This window comes from Lycium ferocissimum, chromosome 7, assembly GCF_029784015.1.
Source record: "Lycium ferocissimum isolate CSIRO_LF1 chromosome 7, AGI_CSIRO_Lferr_CH_V1, whole genome shotgun sequence".
NCBI classification, from domain to species: domain Eukaryota; kingdom Viridiplantae; phylum Streptophyta; class Magnoliopsida; order Solanales; family Solanaceae; genus Lycium; species Lycium ferocissimum.
Genome location: NC_081348.1, coordinates 55,980,558 through 55,999,101, shown reverse-complemented (window position 1 = coordinate 55,999,101; position 18,544 = coordinate 55,980,558). Strand labels below are relative to the sequence as shown.

The 18,544-nt window shown below is 35.1% G+C and overlaps 3 protein-coding genes across 3 annotated transcripts; 1 reads left to right on the top strand and 2 right to left on the bottom strand.

Moving 5' to 3' along the window:
* Positions 1–6,726: 6,726 nt before the first annotated feature.
* LOC132065707 (monofunctional riboflavin biosynthesis protein RIBA 3, chloroplastic) lies at positions 6,727–10,976 on the top strand. Its single transcript, XM_059459219.1, has 6 exons — positions 6,727–7,224; positions 8,547–8,765; positions 9,108–9,433; positions 9,625–9,754; positions 9,863–10,159; positions 10,518–10,976. The coding sequence occupies exons 1-6, from the start codon at positions 6,886–6,888 to the stop codon at positions 10,779–10,781; spliced, it is 1,575 nt and encodes a 524-aa protein (XP_059315202.1). The 5' UTR covers positions 6,727–6,885; the 3' UTR covers positions 10,782–10,976.
* Positions 10,977–11,945: 969 nt separating this feature from the next.
* On the bottom strand, positions 11,946–12,557 carry LOC132062360 (RING-H2 finger protein ATL1-like). Its single transcript, XM_059454944.1, has one exon. It carries the CDS (start codon positions 12,555–12,557, stop codon positions 11,946–11,948), a length of 612 nt encoding a protein of 203 aa, XP_059310927.1.
* A 972-nt stretch (positions 12,558–13,529) lies between these two features.
* LOC132063005 (uncharacterized) lies at positions 13,530–15,520 on the bottom strand. Its single transcript, XM_059455458.1, has 2 exons — positions 15,333–15,520; positions 13,530–14,547 (listed from the first exon to the last, which is right to left on the bottom strand). Exons 1-2 carry the CDS (start codon positions 15,366–15,368, stop codon positions 13,741–13,743), a joined length of 843 nt encoding a protein of 280 aa, XP_059311441.1. The 5' UTR covers positions 15,369–15,520; the 3' UTR covers positions 13,530–13,740.
* Between the last annotated feature and the right edge of the window lie 3,024 nt (positions 15,521–18,544).

Sequence of the window (18,544 nt, the reverse complement as noted above, 5' to 3'; positions counted from 1 at the left end):
AAAGATAAAATCTACAACTCTATTTATAGATAAATAAAAAGAAAAACTAAAAAAAAAAATAATCTACAACTCTATTTATTCTTTTTTAATGACACGTATTTTAAAAACTCCAATTTTTTTTAATTACGCAAACCCCTACCCCTCCCCGCACCCCCTCGCCCCGCCGCTATGGTGTGGTCCTCCTCCCCGGCCTCTAAACAACCAATGAATATTTTAACATTTTTTCGGTTGTTTGAACTAAACAAACTGATATATTAAATAATTCTCAGAATATATACACTGATTTTTTAACTAAACAACTTGAAAATGTTTAAATAATTTTAGGTTGTTTAAGTATCTTTTAGTTGTTTTGGACGGATTGCAAAATTTCTTTTACTGTTATGTTTTCATGTTTAGAAATAACAACTCATACCTAAGATTTAAGGAATCAAAAGACAAAAAAAGATGTGTGTCATCGTCTTTTACTTGTTAAAATAGGAAGTCTTTATCCTATTTATACATTTTTTATTGTAATTTTTCACACATTTACTCCCCCTTCCTCCCAAATTAAATGATTTCATTTTGAATAGTTCAAGATCAAAATTTGCTCATTTCTCTTCGTTTTGGATCAAATGTTAATAGAAAGAGTATTTTTAAGCTACTTGACTAGTTAGAGAATATGTTTAACTAGTTGACAAATGGCAAGAGAATTTTTGTGCCAAAAACGTAAAAAAAAAAAAAAGGCGGGGGTGGGGGGTGTGGGGGGGGGGGTTAAAGTTAACCTACTTCAAATAGTTCAAGATATTTTTGATCATTTTCTGTAAAACATTATACGCTCTGTGTCCCAATTTATGTGATACGGTTCGTATTTTGAGAGTCAAATTCTTTTATTTTGACCGTGAATTTGGACATACAATCTTTAAGTTTTTTGAAAAATAATTTACATATTTAGAAACTACATAAAAAGTATTATAAGTCACAGTAATTAACCGAAAAATGGATCATTTATGTCACTCGTCAATAGTTTGTGTCATGACCCAATTTCACTAAGTCGTGCAGGCACCTACCTTTTCCACCTCGGTGGGCGAACCCTTAACTCAACATTCATAAATAATAATAGAAAATAGCGAAAGAAGTAAAACAACGAAAGTCTCACAATTATGATATAAATAAGAAAATGCGGAAATAAGGAAAATACACCCCAGAGTCTGGTCTAATCCATACAAGAGCATCTAACTAGAGTCTACAAGTCTGGAATATCAATAATACATCAACGTCCGAATATGTCTCGGAATAGAAAATAAGACATAAATAAGGAAGAATCTTCAAGGTGGCGGACGTCTTGTTCTCACCATGCAGACTCTAAGCAACTCTCGGAGCGACTAACGGCCACGAGAAACAGAGGTGGAACTCACCTGGAATTCTGCAATCATAAAAGAATGCAACAAGTGCAGGTCAGTACAAAATCACAGTACTGGTAGGCATCATAGGGCGACTAAGTTTAGCTAACATAATCCAGACAATAAAGTAAGATAAACAGGTAAATCAACAAGTATAAATCAAACATAAGCCAGACACCGAGTACACGTCATCACCTAGGTTATAGCATCTAAATCCAAGTGTGTCAAGTTTCAATATATCCAATCCAAATCCAAATCCAAATAACACAAATATATCACACCAACATCATCACAATCAAGCCATAGTGCAATGCAATGCAATAATGTATGAAATGCGAATGCAATGCAATGATGTGTACACATGTACCGGACGGAAGTATCGATGTCTCGGTAGCACAACCCGTAGGGACCTGCGAGTCCATGTACCTCGCGGTCCGTGACGACACCGGATCTTGGATCCCCTTCCGACACAAACCTCGGGAATCGCTACCATACAACCACGATTTCGGGATAACCATCGGATATCGGTCCTCACATCACTCTCATCCAACTGAGCCCAGCTCATCACAGTGTTTCCTCAAGTATCATCAATGTATCACGAATATCATGAAGGATAAGAATGCGTGCAATGTATAAGTTCAACATCGATGATCGGATCATATCACAGTACCAAGCATGGGTACGCCAACAATATCATGAAAAGGCTACACAAGCCATATAGAACACTATCCGTGTATCAAACATCAACAAGTAAGATACTACAATATCATAAAAAAGGCTACACAAGCAATATAGAACACTATCCGCATACAAACATCAATAAGTAAGATACCACAATATCATGAACAAGATATATCAATAGTCTCCAATATCTATTATCTCCATGTGGCATCAAGCCCATAACAATAGAACAAGATAAGGCACAACACAACGGGGTGGCTAACCCCAATCACACAACAGAGCCCAACCTAAGACAATATCTAACCCAACTTCATACCCGAAGGTTTATATGCTTTCTTCGACAATATTATCTAAATATATGCTACGCTAAACGAAGTCTCACCATAGGGTAAACCATAACCTACCTGGAAGGCCGAACAATAATAACACCATTAATCACTCCTTAGCATTTCCTTTCCTTTCCTTTGAGGTTCGAGATCAAGAAAGTCTAAGCATATTCGAATCATGGAATTAGAATCAAGGAGAACATCAAAACAAACCCTACTTCTATCAAGACCCAAATCCCCAACCTATGGAATAGGGTTTATGAACTAGAAGGGTGAAATTAGGGATCTAAAGGTCCCAACATGAAATTAAACCTCTAGGTGATCAATTCCATCATTAGCAAGCTAGAATAATCAACAATTCACTCTATTTCGGATTAGGCAAAACCCTCCCCCCATTTGGGTATAAACCCTAACCTTAAATTTACCAATTAAGCCTTGGAAAAAGGAAAATTCAAGTTACAATAGCTAATACCCATATATCATGCTAACCCATGCTAATTCCACCAAATAGACAAGGTTTTATCATCATAAGATCATTAGAGAAGAAACCCACAAAACCCCCCTTTTTTGCTCTTACCATTTAAGAGAAATCTAGGCATGGATTATTGATTAGGAAAAGCTAATGAATGATTTAGAGACAAGATAGTTACCATAGAGAAGAAATCGTGAAAACCCTCCAAAATCACCTCCTTGAAAAGCCTCAAGAACGAGTATAGAAATGACTTAATGTGTAAGGGTTTTAACACGTTAAAGCCTCGACTCGGCTAATACCGCTTCGGCGGCATCGGACAACTTCGACCGACCAATGAGACCGCCACGACGATTCGGCTCCACTCTGCCCTACCGCGGCGGGCCGTAACCGCTATAGCGGTGCGGCCCGTGCGGTTTTGGTGCCGCTATAGCGGCACTGCGAAACTAGATTCTCAAAATAACACAATCTCAATCCCGAAATCTCACTAATACCGAGGCCATCTGCTCAAACCACAACATGACACACGCCAAAAATGTGCTACGAACACACTCGTGGCCTCAAAATTCCCAACGGAGGTCTCGTTCCCAAAATGACCGAGGTCTCATTGAAATGCACCGGGGTCATTGGGGGCAGACATGTACATAATTTCTATATCAGGACCTCTTTGAATTGACGAATTTTCAAAAAGGTCCGTTTACTAAACCCATTTTCAAACCCAAAACTTATTCAAATCAACTCCGATGACCTCGGGAAGCGTGCCAACGGTCCCCGCGGGTCAAATATGAGCTAATAAAGCTTGAAAAGGATCAAAAAGGGTCGGAACGCAATAACGACCAAACGGGTCGTTACAGTTTGGCTCATTTATGCCATCGAACTATCCGAAATGGCTAATTTATGCTACTCATCAATAGTTTGGCTCATTTATGTAATCGTCGTTACCAAAATGACTCATCCATGTCATTTTTCATTAATGCTGATTTTACAATACCAAATATGACACGTGGCTTTTAGCTAGATTATGGTTGTGGGTGGGTAGGGTGTATGAATCGATTTTTTAATTAATTTGAGATTTAAAATTGGGCTGGTTTAATTAAACGACATAGACCTGTAATTGGTGAAGTTATACGGGATAAGGTGGGGGTTGCCTCTATGGGGGACAAGATGAGAGAAACGAGACTGAGATGGTTCGGATATGTGAAGAGAAGGTGCGAGGATGCACCAGTGTGGAGGTGTGAGAGGTTGACTATAGCAGGAGTTAAGAGAGGTAGAGGTAGGCCGAAGAATAATTAGGGGATGTGATTAGACAGGACATGATAGAGCTCCAATTGACTGAGGACATGACCTTGGATAGGAGGGTGTGGAGGTCGGGGATTAGGGTAGATAGTTAATAGGTAATAGAGTTGTTATCGTCTGATTTAGGGTGGTCGCGTAGTTTCTTTTTCGCTAATGTTTATTGATATATGTTATTGCATTTATTTTGTTCATTTTGCTATTTTGTTGTCCCTTTTTTTTCCTTTCCTACGTTTCTGCGTCGATTACATTTCTTTTGAGCCAAGGGTCTATCGAAAACAGTCTCTCTATCCCATAAAGGTAGAGGTATGGTCTGTGTACATCTTACCCTCCCCAAACCCCACTTATGAGATTATACTGGGTTTGATGTTATTGTTGTTGTTGTGTCATATCTGGTATTATAAAACCGACGTTAATGAAAAAATGGCATGGATGAGTGATTTTGGTAACGGCGATGGCATAAATGAGCCAAACTATTGATGAGTGGCATAAATGAGTGATTTCCAATAGTTCAATGGCATTAATAAGCCAAACTATTAAAGAGTGGCATAAATGAGCCATTTCTGCGATGACATATTTGAGCCTTTTCTGTTCAAAATATTTAAATGGCATACGAATAAATTACAGTCAAAGATATTCTTATTTGACTCTTAAAATCCGAACTGTATCACATGAATTGGGACAGAGGGAGTAATATAACTAGCATAATTACTTGGACCTAGTTAAAATTTCTAATCTTTCTCTTAAGAAATAGTAGTCAAAATTTCTAATGTCTCCGTTAAGAAATGGATCTTGGGCCTAACTCAACCCCAAAAGCTAGCTTATGAGGGGATGATTGTCAAGTCCATATAAAGAGACCCTGTACCCTTTAACCTACCGATGTAGGACTCTTAACCAGAGGCAGATCTAGGGCCTGTCGAGGGTGTTCACTCGAACAGCCTCGGCAAAAAATTAAATCGTATATATTAGGTATTTTTTAAATTTTTTTGCACATATATAGATTTTGAATATCGTAAACACAAGAGAAGATGTTGGTTCATTGTTTTAGGGGGTTCAAAATTCAGGTTCCAAGTTCAAATCTCAAGCACTTCATTTTTATTTTGAACCCCCTCAATGAAAATCCCAGATCCGCCACGCTCTTCATTCGTATTTTAGTTAGGGGTGCTTATCGGGCGGTTCGGTTGGATAATTGTGCGTAATGGTTCAGCTTATAGGATATCAGTTTTTAAATATCTTAATCCGCTAACCAACCAATAAGATATCGGTTGTTCGGTGGATTTAGCGGTTAACGGTCGGTTAGCCTCATCAATGAAGTATATGAGATTTTTTTCCTTCTATTGCTCGGACTATTGCATCAATACAAAATTATCAAAACACAAAAGGCTCAATATTGATAGCGTATAGGTTGCAAACTCACATTTGACCCTATTTGCTTCACATCGCAAGATTTAAATGGATGTATTACTCATGGTGGGTATTCTTGGGACACATGATTTTAAATTATTGAAAATACGAATTAAATTTTCACTAAAGTATCGTTATTAAATAAATCGTGTGATTAAGTATGAGATTTTCATACTAGAGTGTGTCAATGTCCATAAGAAACTTATTTCTTTTAAACAACCACTAGTAATTCTATCTCGTTCTCATCTTCACCATAGAAAAGGGAAGAAACATCCGGGGAAAGTAAAAAAGTTTTGAATGATTCTAGTTGGTAACATGAGATAATAAGAAACAAACAACAAGCAAAAGTAATAAGGAAAATGAGAAACTGCTACCATGTTGCGGGAAGAAAAATGAATTTTAGGCTCAAAGATTAGTATTTCTAATCTTTAGTACTTTATATACATAGGGATATATTTATAATTTAATTATTCTTAACGGGTTAACGGCTAAACCGATAAGAAAAATGAGGAAACCGTCCCCGCACCGTTAAGCCGTTAACTATAAAATTCCAAACCATTCCCCATCCGTTAATCCAATTACCCGATACCAATAAACCAATAAACTTATTTTGCGGTTGGGTTATTGGTTGCGGTTCGATTTTGAACAGTTACATTTAGTGCGTAGTCGAATCCCAGGGATTTAAGGGTCGTGGGTGCCAATGCAACACTAAAAGATAAACGCAATTAATACTATCATTACTAAAATTGAAATGCTAGCGAGGTTCGAACACAGGACGTCCTAACCGTCCAAACCTTTAAAGTTCCACAGAAACCGCAGCACCCACTGTAACTGGTTTTAGGGTGCTTTTTTAATATTTATAACCAAATTTCATATATTTTTTATATAACTATACCTAGTCTACGTCGAGTTTAACGGGTGCTAAAGCACCACTAAATTATACATAGGTCCTCCCCTTAGGTAGTCAATTTTAATATGAGAGCCTAACATAGGTAACAATGAATTGGACGGACCGAGCTCTAATACCATGTAAAGAATGAATCTAATTTTTTTTTTTTGCCTCATTCTCCTCAAGTAAGTAACTAGCAGTAGAAGTTAAACTCCTCAGGTGCATCCATTTGGCTGTATGCATGCGGTTCTAACTCCACCTACGTTCAAAATGAAAATTTCTTTTTCGCGTCACCTTATTGGATAAGGAGAGAAAAAACTAGAGGTGCTCTTTTTTCCCTTCAAAATGCCTCCACATGCAAAATCCAAATCCTAAGTACATTTTCATTTTCTGTCAACCAACAAAACCAGTTAAACAAAACAAACAATTCAGTTAACTTCCAACATGGACTGCATCATGTTTAAGCATCCATCAGTTCCAAGAATCTTGATCAACTCAACATCTTTTGGGAGTTCACAGATTGTTGGACTTAACCACTATAGAAAAAGACTAGTATTTCCTAATTTGAATACTACATGTTGGGCTACTGGGATATCTGGAGATTCTTTTAATGAAAATCCATTTGAGAGCAATAAAAATGGTTCTGTATTTGAAACATTGAGTGCTGAAATAACACCTGAAACTATTGATTTCTTTGTTAGTGAAACAGAGGGTGATCCTGATTGTCCTTCCAAAGGCTATTCTTCAATTGGAGAGGCAATTGCTGCATTGAATGAAGGAAAGGTTGGTGCTTTAATATTTTAGGTTTTTGGACTTGAATTTTTTTAATTTCTTGTAAAATAAGTTGAATGGGTTAGTAGTTGTTAGAAATCTCATAAAGAAAGAAAGAAGAACCAAATAAACAAAGGCTTGAGGTACGGTCAACAAGTCTGATGAGCCAGCCCAAAAAAGCTCTTAATATGGTGTGGCAAAGACACTCTTTACATCAGTAGCAGAGCCAAGATTTTCATTAAAGGGTTCAAAATATAAAGAAATAAACACATGAAAAAAGCCGGGGGTGCCTCCGTTTTAATTTATGTGAACTTATTTGACTGGGCACGACATTTAAGAAAGAGAGAAGGCTTTTAAAACTTGTGGATCAAAATAAGTCTTGAATATTTGTGTGGCTGTAAAGCATTCATAAAGTGAATTTGTCTCCAAATTAGGAAAGAGATCATTCATTTTGGCACGGACTAAAAAGGAAATAGGTTCACATAAATTGAAACAGAGGGAGTATATAGATATAAAAATAAATTTTGACCTTATATATACTATGTAATTTTCCGTCGAAGGGGGTTCGGATTCCCACCTGGTTCCAACCCTGCTTAACAGAGTGTGGTGTGATATTGCAAGAAATTGTTCGGGGTGTGCCCAGCAGGACTGCTCTTCATTTTTTGTATTCATTATGATTCGGTATGGTTTGTGAGTAATTGAAAAGGACAACTAGGTAGAATATAGCATGAAGGCATACCGATCTGTCATGACTTGCATGTCATAGTTGTTGGCATTGGATTACCTCTACGCCGCCCAACTTAAGGGTATTTTGGTACTGGATTTTTTCATTAAACTTAAAAAGGCCATTTTTGCACAAATGTCATAACTGGGGACCATGTTTAAATAGCAGTGCAGACATATGGTTTTTGTGCAAATCACCTCTGATATTGTCCGCTTTGGCCAAACCCAAAATGTCTCACACGTATCCATACACCTTATATATAGATTACTTTTATTATGTGGGACTTTATTCGCACACCTAATACATGATATTATTTGTTTTCGAAGTGACTGATTTTAAGTATTTAAAGAGATACTTTTCCTATTTCATTTCTAATTTGGGCTCTATAAATGATGTTATCTTGTTTAAGATGACAAGAGCTTCTTTTATAATCAAACTTTCAATGTGAGACTATATGTTGAGGACATGTGTTCTCTCAGACAGCTTAAACTTTTGGATGAGATGATCACACAGTTCTATTGATGCTCTTATTATTTTCACTTCAATATTACAAGCTAATATAGTAGTAGATATTCATTTGGTAGAGCTTATGATTGCGAAAATGTATCAGTTTGTGATTGTTGTAGATGATGAAAGTGAGGAAGTGGAAGGAAACCTTGTCATGGCAGCATCCTTTGCTAGTGCTGAGACAATTGCGTTTATGGTGAGGCACGGGTCTGGCATTATTTCTGTGGGGATGAAAGAAGAGGATCTTGAGAGGCTAAATCTTCCTTTGATGTCACCTGAAAAAGAAGATGACTCTTCTGCTCCATCCTTCACAATCACAGTGGTAATATGACTCTTCTCTTCCTTCAATAACTAAAAGTGTTGTTATGTACTTATTGTCATGCTTTATGCTTGAAAAATGTACTAAATGTACTATATTACCACTAATTGATTGGGAACTGGTATCATTATGGCCAACTTATTAACAGAAAAACTGCAGTTTTACTAACTCTATCTATCTCCTTAGTTTCTATTAATACTGCATTTATATTTTAGGGAGTAGATTCGTATTGTATATGTGACAATTATATTAGCTAAGTTTTGTGCTAATGATTATTCATCAAATTTAATGAGCTATTAAAATATCATTTTTGCTCACTGAAGTACCTTGTTTAATTATGCAAAGGATGCAAAGATGGGTACATCTACTGGTGTATCGGCTTCAGATAGGGCTAAAACTGTACTTGCATTGTCATCGCCTACTTCTACTCCTGAAGATTTCAGAAGGCCAGGCCATGTTTTCCCTCTCAAGTATCGAAATGGTGGGCTCTTAAGAAGATTTGGTCATACTGAGGCTTCGGTAGATTTAGTAATGTCAGCTGGTTTGCAAGCAGCTTCTGTTCTTTCAGCTATAGTTGATAAAAATGATGGTTCTATAGCCTCTATGCTCATTTTGGAAAATTTGGCCTTGGAGTACAAGATTCCGATTGTCTCAATAACTGATTTAGTAAGGTGAATCATTAACGTATGTTCATTCCATTTCAGTAGCCCATTTCTTTCTTCATTCCCTTATTTCTGCATACTAGTGTTGAGAAGTTAGACTGCAGTTTCAGGTTCCATATTTTCCTATTGCAGCCTTCAATTTGTACACAGGCAAACACGGCCAACTTTCTTATTTGTTTGTCATATTTTACTGCTTGCAGATATAGGAGAAAGAGGGAAAAGCTTGTTGAAAGAACTGCAGTATCACCTTTACCAACTAAATGGGGATTATTCCAGGCTTACTGCTACCGTTCAAAGCTTGATGGCACAGAGCATATAGCTGTTGTAAAGGTCAAAAGTTTCTCCTTAGTATATACCAGTTAGTGATTAGTTATTTTATCCTACTAATAATTTGCATAATTCATCTGGAATTGCTTTAAATTTCAACGTCTTCAACAGGGTGATATTGGGAATGGTGAAGATGTGTTGGTACGGGTACACTCGGAATGTTTGACAGGTGATATTTTTGGATCAAGGCGATGTGATTGCGGTAATCAGCTGGATTTGGCAATGCAGTTGATTGAGGAAGCTGGTAGAGGTTTGGTTATCTATCTCAGAGGCCACGAAGGACGAGGCATTGGCCTTGGTCACAAGCTTCAGGCCTATAATTTGCAAGATCAGGGCCATGATACTGTTGAAGCCAATCTAGAGCTCGGCTTTGCTGCAGATGCTCGTGAATATGGCATTGGTGCACAGGTTAGTGACACAGTTTCTCATAACTATCCCGCCATCCCAACCTCCTCTTAAGGCCAATTCCCCATGTATGATAGATGATCATGTGCTTATTTTCTTGGTCGCTTTTCATTTTGTCAGTCAACCGAAATTAATTACAGACGCTAGCCAAAATATACAAAACCTATATACTGATTGTGTATATTATATGTATAATAATGTATACTTTGTGTATACGATATGTATATTATATGTATATTTATACTTAACATACAAAACATATAGATTTGGTGGCTATTATTCTTTTGAGTGGTCCAAAAATGTAATTATCCCTATTTTAATAGAGTAATTATTAACTAATGGAATTTATTGATTGCAACAGATGTTAAGGGATATAGGAGTTCGTACCATGCGCCTAATGACAAACAATCCAGCGAAATTTACGGGTTTAAAGGGCTATGGTTTAGCAGTAGTTGGACGGGTACCAGTTTTGACACCCTTCACAGATGAAAACAGGAAGTATTTGGAAACCAAACGAACAAAGATGGGTCACATATATGGATCTGATGTACAGGGACCAATTAAGGCATCCATCAAACGGAGTTCAGAGAAACAAGATCCACCCCAGGAAAGAAAAGAAAGTTGAGTAAGTGCAGATTATGTTCAAGGAGACTTTCATTTGTTTCATACTTGATTCACATTCTTTTTTGTAGAATTCCAATTACAAAAGAACACACTAAAGACTAATGATACATATATACTTTCTAAATGCGCAATAGTTCTTCTGCGCTTACTTTAGTTCCCGATAAAGATTTAATCCAGAATCCAAAAAGTTCAATAATTCTCTTTTGAACCTTGATTTTCTGTATCTCATTTTATCTTTCAACATGGACAGCCTTCAGTATAAGGATATGTTATTTGAGGGATTATGAAAGTTCCAGGTCAACGATGTTCAACCAAATGAAACTAACAATACAAGGGAAAATATGAGTTTCAATTGATAAGCTAAAACAAATACGTATACCTCAATAGAGCTACAAACTTTAGATGACCACACTTCAAATTAGCTTGGTGTAATTTGTGTTTTTGATTTGATTGGTGTAGTTTTACTCAGTCAATTATAATTTCTATTACTTTACTATTCCAAGTGTACCTTTTTTCCTTATTGGTGTTGCTGTTGGCAAGATTATTGCTGCTAAAAAAGAAAAAAGAATAAATTACTTAAATGTGTTCTTCACATATTTTTTCACTTCTATGCTCTGAAGTGATTAAGATCTGCTTCTGTTGGCTGAAGCAAACTTATTATAAACAACTATAACTTTCATGGACAGTGAGAAAGAAGTGAAGAATGAACTTTTACTTTGGAGTGTGTCTGCTAAGTCTATATCAATGTTCTTACAAAAATTCCTTATTACTTTGGAATGATCATTCAAACTATTCAGTAAAAGGAATAGTTACTCTCCTGTCCAAACCATTGAATCCGAAAGAAATTTCAAGGAGATATCATCATTACAAGAAAGAAAACATGTCATACATGATACATCACATAAACTCTTCAATCTTATCTGGCAGAATAAGGCGTTTAAGGGTCAAAATCGCTTTGTGTTACCACAATTTGTGACTTGGCAAAAAACATTCTGATTATACTTGTCTCTTATCAACTTCCTCTCGTGCGCGTTGCCTTGTCTTTGATAATCCAAAAGTATGATATCCATCCCAAATTCTCCTTGTTCATGAAGTCCTCTACCAGAAGAGAGCTTTTTCTGAAGTTCTTAGTAGTTGTTAGACACAGTTGGAAATGGAAAAACCACTAGTCAACACTTCCTTCTACAGCTCTAGAAGAATGATTATGTAGTATCTGTGACCGGATATCCTCGTTGTTTACTGATCGTTCATGATTAAAATCTTCCCTTCTCAGAGTTTCCAGTAATGAGTTCATAGTAATGGAATGTGCTTGCTGCATTTTGACACTAATTACATTTGATCTGCATAACGGGCAGCTCGAATGAATCTGAAACCAAGTGTCAATGCAGGAAACATGGAAAATATGAGAGCAATAAGGCAAGTGTTTCAGCCATTCACCATCTTGAAATTCACCCAAACAAACGGCACAATCTGCATTAGTTGGTCTGGTGGTTTGTTCGTCGTTCTTCTTGAACTGAGTGATTGGCAGTGAATGCATAATATAGGAGTCTAGTCCACAGCTTCGGACCTGTGAATCAGGATCTTCGAGAATTTGCTCGTTTAGTTGGTGCCTCGGGTTTCTGTAGAAATGCACAGATAGAAATCCACAACAGTGTGTCTGTATTATCTTGAAGTAACTGAATAGAAGAAAGATCAAACAAATTACCCCGACCGCGACAATCAGCAGCGGGTCCCAACGTGAAGGTCCAACGCCTGGAGAGGTGTCTGGACTAGACATGCTATTCTGAAAATTCAACAGGAAAGAATTCTTAGAATTGAATTGACAGGGCTTTTAAGGAAATGTTGAGGGATAACTTAGTTTAGGAACTTTGTAATTGGAGAGCATTCTAAATTTAGAAAAACTTTTGAGGACATTTTCTGACGGTCATATCCAAGTTAGATCAATATAGACAAAGGTTGGTGATGAATCCAAGAATTGAACATTCAGACTTAACTTGAGGGCAAGTTCATTTTAAGGTTTGCTGCAGGAAGGCTTATGCTAAAAAGAAGTTACAAATTTCTACAAGTGAATTCTTGATTCATTCCATCTATGGTAACATCTAATTTGGTATATGTAATGTGGTGTCATGATTAGTCCATCTTAACGGTAGAAAATAGGATCGAACAAATTCTATATATCACTTTTGGATATAGCTAATCTCTTCATGATACCAAAGATTCTAGATATTGATACATTTTTATGTTTGTCATTTTCTATGCAACCACCAAGATGCTTTCATCTTGCAGGCAGCTAGCTTGATAAATAGTATAATCCAAAATTTTGCCGTCAGAATACTTTAAAAGTGCAAGAGGGTTAGGAGAATTCAGGGTGGAGCTAGCAACCACATACGAGTGCGACCCCAACTTTAGTTCAAACTCTAAATTTGCATTAAGAAATTAACTAAATATATATAAAAAATAAATTCAGAACCCAGATACCAACAAACCTTACATAACTATAGAATTTAGAACCCATAAAATTCAAATCCTTGCTCAGCCTTTAGTGGAATCGGGGATTTTGCTCTTTTTCTTTTTGCAAATGACAAAAGCAATTCTTTTTCTGAAACATATCAAAAGTTCTCCGTAACAGCAAAAACTTGAGCGAAGAAGTTAAGTTACACTTTATGGAGTCACAAACTCTTAGAATCTTAGTGAATATCAAATGTAAAACTCTAGTTGCCTTGAAATAATTTAAGCTTTGAGTAATGTATTAATATCAAGAACGATAATCAAAATTCAAATTCACATTAATACTTATTGAAGAACTGTAAGGAAAAAGCCAAAGGAGATAGTATGAAATTCATCAAGCTAAAAAAAAGCTAATCCTGTGAAACTCAAAACTCAAAATATCCCATTTACAAAACCCGGAAAAATGCTTTGTACAAAAATTTGAAATATAGCCATCCATCTTTCAACTTGTCTTACTGCAACCGTTGTCTCTTTCCGAGGTGGACAAAACTGTCGATATTTGCACCAGCAGAATTACCAAAGTTTAGCATAGGCGTCGACAACATTTGTGGAGATCCACATGACATGTCAAAATATGGTTGAGAATGAAATGATCTTGAAGAAATGTAGCTCAAATTTGCACCAAGATTCTGATTTGAGATCTCAGATTGACACCCTTTAATGGAAACTGGTGGAATATTAAACGACTTAAGCTGAGGCGGATTGCGCCATTGAGGAAGTTGTCCTGAAACTAGAAGTGTCTGCAGAAGTGGCCCTGCTTCAAGGACAGCCTTCAATAGTTTCCCTTGTTGTGGCAAAGTTTTCCCTTTCACATAACTGTCAATAACCAATGTGGCATTATCAACTTTTGGAGCCAGTTGAGGGACATAATTGTCATTAGCCAAAGGCTGGTTAACATACGTTACTGGATTAGAATCAGCCATGTTGATGTTGGAAAACTCAGGGGATGAAACTGCATCGAAAAAAGACTCGACGGGTGATGAATAGTGTGACTGATAATTGTATGTTTCAGACAGGCTGTTTGATTCAGTTATGCTTGAATTTGCTTTTGTAGCCTTCACAAGAGGATTATCAAGTTTGTTGAGTAGTTTCTGAAGCTGATCTCTTGCTTCATCTCTTTCTTGACAAACCATTTTTAATAGTTGGATCAATTGCTTCACATATTCTTTGTTCTTCATCATTTCTTCACTCGTTTGCACCTTCAACTTTTCAAGTTCAAGACTTGTGTAAAGAAGCTTCTGTCTCATTTCATCCATGGTCTGCAAGAATTGTTCAAAATCAAGTTAGTGAAAAATATTCAAACATTGAATTTTATCAACGAAAGAAAGTTATTGTAAGTGACAGAGTGGCTTTGCTACCACGATCCACTAAGATTCATAAAGAAAACAACAAAAGAAGTCATTTAGGCATGCTACTCAAGAAAGATCATAATTAAAAAATCTTTCACAGTAATTATCTGGTCACAATCATGCCTTGAACAAGTAATTCAAATTTAATAGTGATAATGACATCTTAGACAGGGCCCATGTGGAAGGTGATAAATCATCCCAGTAAATTCAAGAATTAAGTAGAAAAGCATATGATTCACCATTGGATACCCATATTAAAGAATTTTTTTGATGCATTGGGCCCTGCTATGATCAACTCTTTAAATTTGTGAATAGATTCTTGAAACAGTGAAATATGTTTGGAATTAGGAGAAATGGGATTCCACCACTTTTACCAAACAAAAACTACAGTAAGTCTAAAAAGAAAAAATCATTGACTGTGAAACAGAAAGCACAAAACACTTTATTTACTGTTACTATAAGGTTGATTTTAGCAAGATATAATGGTATTCCTTAAAGAAGGCTTTAGGGTGTATTTAGTATGGAGGAAAACATATTTCAGAATTTTTTTTCCAACTTTCTCATGTCTATTAGTACTTATTTTCTAGGAAAACCAAGAAAACATTTTCTATCAAACACACACTTAGTTGAGAAGTGGTAAACAGAGTAACTGGTACTCAAATGAAATTGGGAAAGCAAGAAAATGAAGTATTCACCTCCTGGTAACACCACAAAGAAGCCATTTCTTCCATTTTCTCTCTTACTCGCACAACTCACAGTTACTTGAAAGAAGAAATATAGGAAATAGAAAAATGAAATCTTGAAAAAGAATTTTTGAGGACGGGGAGTTTTTAGGAGTGGTGGGGTTGTAAGACTTATATAGAAGGAAGGTACCCAGAAAAGGACAAAATAAGCTCCAGTACAGAGCAGCAACCAATCTCCATTATGGTAACAAAAGTTTATTATGGAATCTTAAAGACTTTCCATTAAAAACTTGAACTACTACAAAAAAGAAAACAAAAAGAAGAGACCCCATTTTCTCTAAAGAATTCTCCCATACTGAATTTTTTTTCTTTTCTTACAGAAAATTTAGTTCCACTCATTTAGGGTCCTTGTCTCTTCTTACCTAAAAAGAAATTTAATTTACTTTATATATATGATGACAGTGTAAAGAATTTTTACATTTTCAATATATTTAAAGTATTGGAGCATGTAAGATTTGTATTTTTTGTGTTACAGTCTATATTTATTATGAAAGATTACCAATATTTATCTATTACTATATGATATGATAGTATAAAAATAATTCGTTTACACTTTTGGTATATAAAAAGTTAAACTCAAAAAATAAACCCCTCTCCCTCAACATATACATAAGTACCATTTCTTCTCTCTTTCATATATGTAATTCATATTGTCAAGGACCATACCTAGTTAGATTTCGCAAAAAGTTTCCTTTTTGTTAGAATAAAATAACTCTTTTTTTCTTCTTTCTTTTTGAGTGAATATAAATGGTAACTATGTTCTCCAATAAATGAAAATTCCCAATTATAAAAAAGGAGTCATGAAAGGAAGTTGTACTACTACTCTATACCAAGGTTTAAAGCCAAAGCTGGTTCCAAAATATAAATATGGATATGAATTTAATGTTGCATGGTGTTATTTAGAAAGGCAATTTCGAGAAAAATCATGCCATTTATTTAGCTCTTACCTAAAATTACTTTGAATGCAAGAATGGAACTTTCCGTCTCCTACTGCTTCCATAATGCTATTTCCATTTTTAGGTTCTTAATTTTATTGTGTAAGTACTTGTTAAGCAAGAATGTTCTTTATTACAAGCTGGCCATATATGTGAAAAATATTTTATTATTTTAAAGTATGTTAATTGTATAATCATGTACCTTGTTTTTCTAGAGTGGTATGGAGTTTAATTTTTTCTTAAGGTTATACAGTTTATTTGCAGCCTTTTGGATTTAATTTTGAAGAAGCACTAGCATTTTGTAATGCTCCCTCCATTATACAAAGGGTAATTGTTTTGACAAATTAAATTTGAAAAATAAAATAATATTTACAGTACTTTTTTTTTTATTTCGAAATGCCTGTTCGCATTAATGGAATGTTAATAAACTAAATGAGACGTTTAACAAAGAGATATGTAATTATTTTAAACTAATATTTTTATGCTTAAGAGTTAAGACTATATTAAAGGTCTTTCTTAAGAGAAACCGGATAATATATAATTGGCTAATGATTGTGTTATTTCGCAGTTCTCCATGAAAATGAATAAGAAGTGCTACTTATATATCTTCTTTATTTCATAAAAAATGAAAAATCGAAGGGGGCGGTGTGTGAACTGCTCAAGAAACTGAAATAAATCTGTTGACTTTATACATAGGTGTATTTTCTAATTATAATTCATTTTGACAAAGTTTTCCATATCCCCATACAACTGGCACACGGTTTTAAGCTGTGAGCACTAATGTTAAATTTAACAATTACTATAAGTAGCAATATTAATTTGGTAAACACCTTAGAAGAGTTACTCCCTCCGTTTAATTAACTCTTCCCTCCGTTTCGTTTAATTAAACACTATATAAATATATATATATATATATATATATATATATATTCTTTTACTGATCTATTTTAGCAAATCAAGAAAAATTTATTATGTTCTTCCAATATTACCCTTAGCATGAAGTAACTAGATTTTCAAAGCATAATTAATAAAAATAATTTAGTAAAATAAAATCCTAATAAATAATTTTTAAGAGATGTGCCAAGTAATGAAACAGAAGGAGTATTTTTTTCCTCTTGTGTCGTTGTAGAGCTTTGCTTTCCACACACTTCATAGTTCTTACTTTGACAATAACTTTATTTTCTTTTTGTTTGGTTAATTTTGACCGAGTGAAAGTTGGATTGCGCATGTGAATTTTTCGACTTAGAGGATTTAAACTCTATCTTTTCAACTTAAGGTTTTTAATTCGACCTATAATATTTGTAGAATAATAGACCCAGATCTACTATTTATTACTTATAATTTTGGTGACTTTTTTTTACAAAATTTTCAGTCAAAAGGACCCCTTTATATTAGTGAAAGCTCTATCCTAGCTTTTGCACTCTATAACACTTTGGTGCTAAAGGGCACATTAATTTATACTCAGCTTAAAAAAGCTATTGGTTAAGTTGAATAAGTACTTTTTTTTTAATAACCATGGCGTTCGGATCAACTTATGCTACCTCAACAAAAAAGTCATGAATGTTGAACTAAAACTATAAAGCTGCATCCACCTGTGTTCGACCCGATTATGAAAAATTAAAGTATAATTAGTTAGTGATAGTTATCTGAAGTTATAAGAGGTTTATTTGTTATAAAAAATAATAACAAGATCGAGAAGCTTTTCTCTGAAAAGGTGTAAGAAAAATGAAAAAGAAAAGAACGCAAAATAGAGAAGAAAATCTTCTTCTTCTTCCTCTCTTCTCAAGAACACACAATTGTTGATATTTAGTTCGTGAAATAAATTGCTGTATCCTAATAAAACATTATAGGACTTGCCCCAGTTTCTTACCGGTGATCTTTTTTCGAATTCGTCGCTGAAAATAAGTATAGAAAATTCTGACTTTAAATTTGTCCATGATTGAAAATCTAGCTACAAGCTAGCACTTCTTTTCTTTCTGCGTTTGCACCCATTGCTCCAACAGGCTAGCGTGTAAGGGGCGGAGCTATATTTCCGTTCAGGGTTCGGTAGAATTTAATAGCTTTAGCTTAATTCCTAAACTCTATATAAGTTTTTAAAAATTAGCTTAACTTATTCAGAACCAGTAAACTGCCTTTTTATTTATCCATAAATTCAAAATCCTAGCTTTACTTTTGAACTGTGTACGTAACAAATTCTCCTAAGTTATGTTTTGTGTTTAATCAGAGCAA